The sequence below is a fragment of the Triticum aestivum genome, chromosome 5A, assembly GCF_018294505.1.
Source record: "Triticum aestivum cultivar Chinese Spring chromosome 5A, IWGSC CS RefSeq v2.1, whole genome shotgun sequence".
Lineage (NCBI taxonomy): Eukaryota > Viridiplantae > Streptophyta > Magnoliopsida > Poales > Poaceae > Triticum > Triticum aestivum.
The window spans coordinates 678,688,156-678,692,038 of NC_057806.1; the positions used below are offsets into that span (position 1 = coordinate 678,688,156).

At 47.4% G+C, this 3,883-nt stretch overlaps 1 protein-coding gene across 1 annotated transcript; it reads left to right on the plus strand.

Annotated features, from left to right (window-relative positions):
- The first annotated feature begins 1,477 nt into the window (after positions 1-1,477).
- On the plus strand, positions 1,478-2,856 carry LOC123108370 (transcription factor WER). Its single transcript, XM_044530174.1, has 2 exons — positions 1,478-1,866; positions 2,016-2,856. The coding sequence occupies exons 1-2, from the start codon at positions 1,595-1,597 to the stop codon at positions 2,488-2,490; spliced, it is 747 nt and encodes a 248-aa protein (XP_044386109.1). The 5' UTR covers positions 1,478-1,594; the 3' UTR covers positions 2,491-2,856.
- The last annotated feature ends 1,027 nt before the right edge of the window (positions 2,857-3,883 follow it).

The following is a 3,883-nucleotide window of genomic DNA, read 5'->3' on the forward strand; positions in this document are numbered from 1 at the left end:
CCTCAGTGTTTGTACCAAGCCTGCAAACCAATGACTTTTTTACAAAAAACTTGCCGGTACATTTCTTTTTGCGAAAAAACCTTGCTGGTGCATGGCTCACTTTAATATTTAAACACTGTAGCTTTTTGGATTTTTTTTTACTTTAACTCAGTTTGTAGTTTTCGGAAAATATCCACGTCCATGCAAGGCGGTTATTGGAAAACACATAAATAAAACTAATACTGTTGCTAAGAAGAACCTTCGGCCTACACTATTTGTTTGCATGGGCAGCTTAATTTGCTTTAAGCTCAAGGTCGAGCCCTACTAATTAAACAGGCTGCTATATAAACTAACGGATCGATTCCTCCACTAGGTTGAAAATATGAGTTGTGTGGCAGCTTTCCTCTGGATTGAGCTACTAATTATGAAGTACGCGTTTAAGACTGGTCAACATTGACCTCCATTACCCAATATAGCTACGTACCACTTTGGGGCATTGACCGTAAGTCCCTAAATGGTTGTTTACTTATAGTTAACACTGACTTTAACCGCGTCCTGGCTTCGTTGATGTAAAAGATTGTCCGCTCCACTTGCAGGTTGAAAATTGCAATGCATGCTTAGCTAGACACATCTTACCTTTCGCTTTTACTTTTTCGTCTTCACAATGTGTTTGCAAAACTAGAGTAGTATCTTACTCATAGTCTAGTAGAATATACTACTAGACCAGTTAGGTAAGCGTGCAACTCAACATTTGATAATCCAAAGACTAGCGAAATAATTTGCTTCGTGAGAGTGCATGCTTCAAAACAACGCGTCGCAGCGTACAAAAAATTTCTTTTCCTTTTTGAAGCGAGCTAATCAGCATCACAAGACTATACCTAACCATAGTTAATTTTTTCACTTTCGGCAAAAAAATTAGCTCCGGTCCAATACGTGTTGTGGGGCCCGCTAGTCAGCGACTTGTACAAAAACAAGCACCAGTCAAATACCAGCTAGGTTATATAGTACTTGAGAAGAAGACCAGCAGCTAGCATCTCCATTTGAAAATACAGTGGATGCTTACAGTATATATAGTAGTATTTGACACCACACGTACGTAGACGCGCAAAAGGTCATCAGATCGATAACCATCATCATATGTGGGATGATTGATCAGCTCGATCAGAATTTAGGATACAATAAACTATAAACAGTAAAGGTGGGGTAAAGATGCTTGCGAGATTTAACTTGCATTGCATCACCAGTTCACCACACAACATTCTAGTAGCTATAGAAGAGGGGGAGCTTTTTGTCAGCGAGAAGAGGAATATTATATGTCGATAAGCTTAGCAAGTGGGAGTGGAATTGTTAGTCGCTGCTGGTGACAAGGACGCGACGCCGATCTCCTCAACCGGCAAGCTCGCCATCGAGATGATGGAGCCCGGCCCGGCGGTATAAATGGCGGGCACGGCGCGGGGAGATTCTAGCTGTCATACAAGCCGGGAACCGCAGCCAGCAACCTCAGCAATAGATAGCGTAGCCACAGCCATCGAATAGTATTAATCCTAGTGGCTAATTAACTAGCAATAGAGATTGGCCAGTTGAAGGAGTGATAGTATATTAGGGAGGGAGCTGCATGGCCATGGACGCGATGAGCAGCGCGGTGCTGCAGGGGGCGTGGAGGAAGGGGCCATGGACGGCGCTGGAGGACCGGCTGCTGACGGAGTACGTGCAGCAGCAGGGCGAGGGCAGCTGGAACTCCGTCGCCAAGCTCACCGGGCTGCGGCGGAGCGGCAAGAGCTGCCGGCTCCGGTGGGTGAACTACCTCCGGCCGGACCTGAAGCGGGGCAAGATCACCGCCGACGAGGAGACCGTCATCCTCCAGCTCCACGCCATGCTCGGCAACAGGTAAGCACGCACGCTTCATACGGCATTTCATCCATCTATCGAACGTGTACAGTGCAAGCATCTGTAGTAGATGCCCACGTACTGTATCTTTGGGTGCTTGGGCGGTGCCTAACTGAGCGACGCGTGGGTGAATGGATGGACGGATGCAGGTGGTCGGCGATCGCGCGGTGCCTGCCGGGGAGGACGGACAACGAGATCAAGAACTACTGGCGGACGCACTTCAAGAAGGCGCGGCCGTCCAGGCGGGCCAGGGCGCAGCTGCTGCACCAGTACCAGCTCCAGCAGCAGCAGCAGCACCGCCAGTACCTCCACGCGCTGCACCTCCTCCAGCAGCAGCAGCAGGAGATGCAGATGCAGCTACAGGAGAACCACCACCAGCAGCAGCAGCAGCAGGTGATGATGATGCAGCAGCAGAGCCCGCCGGAGGAGGACCAGGCCGTGATCACCACCGGCGACAACATGAACAGCATGGAGACTGCAGGGTGCTACTGCCCGTGCCCGGCTGCGTCGGCGGTGCTCGACCTCCCGCTCCCGGCCGACGACGAGGACGCGCTGTGGGACAGCCTCTGGCGGCTCGTCGACGGGGAGGACGGCTCCAGCGGAGGTGACTCAGGCGAGTACTAGCTTAGCTAGTGTGTGTGCTACTACCACTACTACGGCAATGTGCATGTGTCCCGCTGTAAAGAAAGAAAGAAGGAGAGGTATACAATACTGCCTGCAGGTTAATTTCAGTACTACTGGCCGCAGGTATATGATCCCGGCGGTGATATCTAGGAAGGATCATGCATGCATGATCACGCACGCATGCCAATAGTTCTTCTTCATGCATGTCTCGTGTACATGTTTACCCTTTTACCCATGACCGTGAGCCATGATGAGCCCATGATCAGGTGCACTGTACCACTACCAACCTCTTCAGTTAGCATGTCAACATAGCTAGCTTGTAAATTGCAGCATCATGTAATTTTGATTCAGACATATTTACGATTCTCTGTCAATCAAGCACATTTTCTTCGGTTCATGAACAAGCAAGGCAGATCCCTATCCACTTGGCAATATCTTATGCACCTTGTAGCTAATTAGCTGTACAAAAAATGGCCATGCACACCTATCTTCACAATTGGTTTTCAGTCGTACACATAGTTACTCAATGCTTGGCAGTGGATATATAGCATGTTATTATGATCCAATCGGCCTTATGCTTAATGTTTTCCTGTGCATATATGGGAGAACAGGAGCTTGACCGAGTTGCTCAACTCACCATATGAATTCAGCTACATAATGACTGAAACACGGGCGATCTAAGTAACAAAATCTATCTGTAGCTAATACACTTGTACACACATCGATCATCAAGGTTTAGAGAGGAGTTTGAGGGATGAGTTGGCTGACTTATGGAAGCAACTGCAAGATCATAATTGTAGTGACTGATGTCGATCCGGGGCTCCGGGCTTAATTCTTCTGGCCAGATTACAGCTAAGCCGACGTACCTAGCTAGTGATGGAAGCCTTACAAGGTTAACTGGAGTCCTTTAAGAAAACTCTGGTTCCTAAAAGTGCCTTTGAAAATTAAAGTTTTTCTTCGGCTAATGTTCAAGAATAGTAGCATTTTGACTAAAGATGACATCCATAAGAGAGGTTGGAGTGGTGGTGAGAAGTGAAGTTTCGGTGACTACGCGGAAGATATAGATCACTCTGGAAAGATTAGAGGATAATTGTTGTAGGGGTTGCTCTTGCGATACGAGCTACTCCCTCCGTCCCACGATATAACATCGTTTTTCAAGCTAGAACGATCTTATATTGTGGGACGGAGGGAGTATTTGGTCAGATTGCAGCTAAGCCGATGTATCTAAGCTAGTGATGGAAGCCTTACAAGGTTAACTAGAGTCCTTTAAGGGCACTCTGGTTCCTAAAAGTGCCTTTGAAAATTAAAGTTTTTCTTCGGCTAATGTTCAAGAATAGTAGTATTTTGACTAAAGATGACATCCATAAGAGAGGTTGGAGTGGTAGTGAGAACT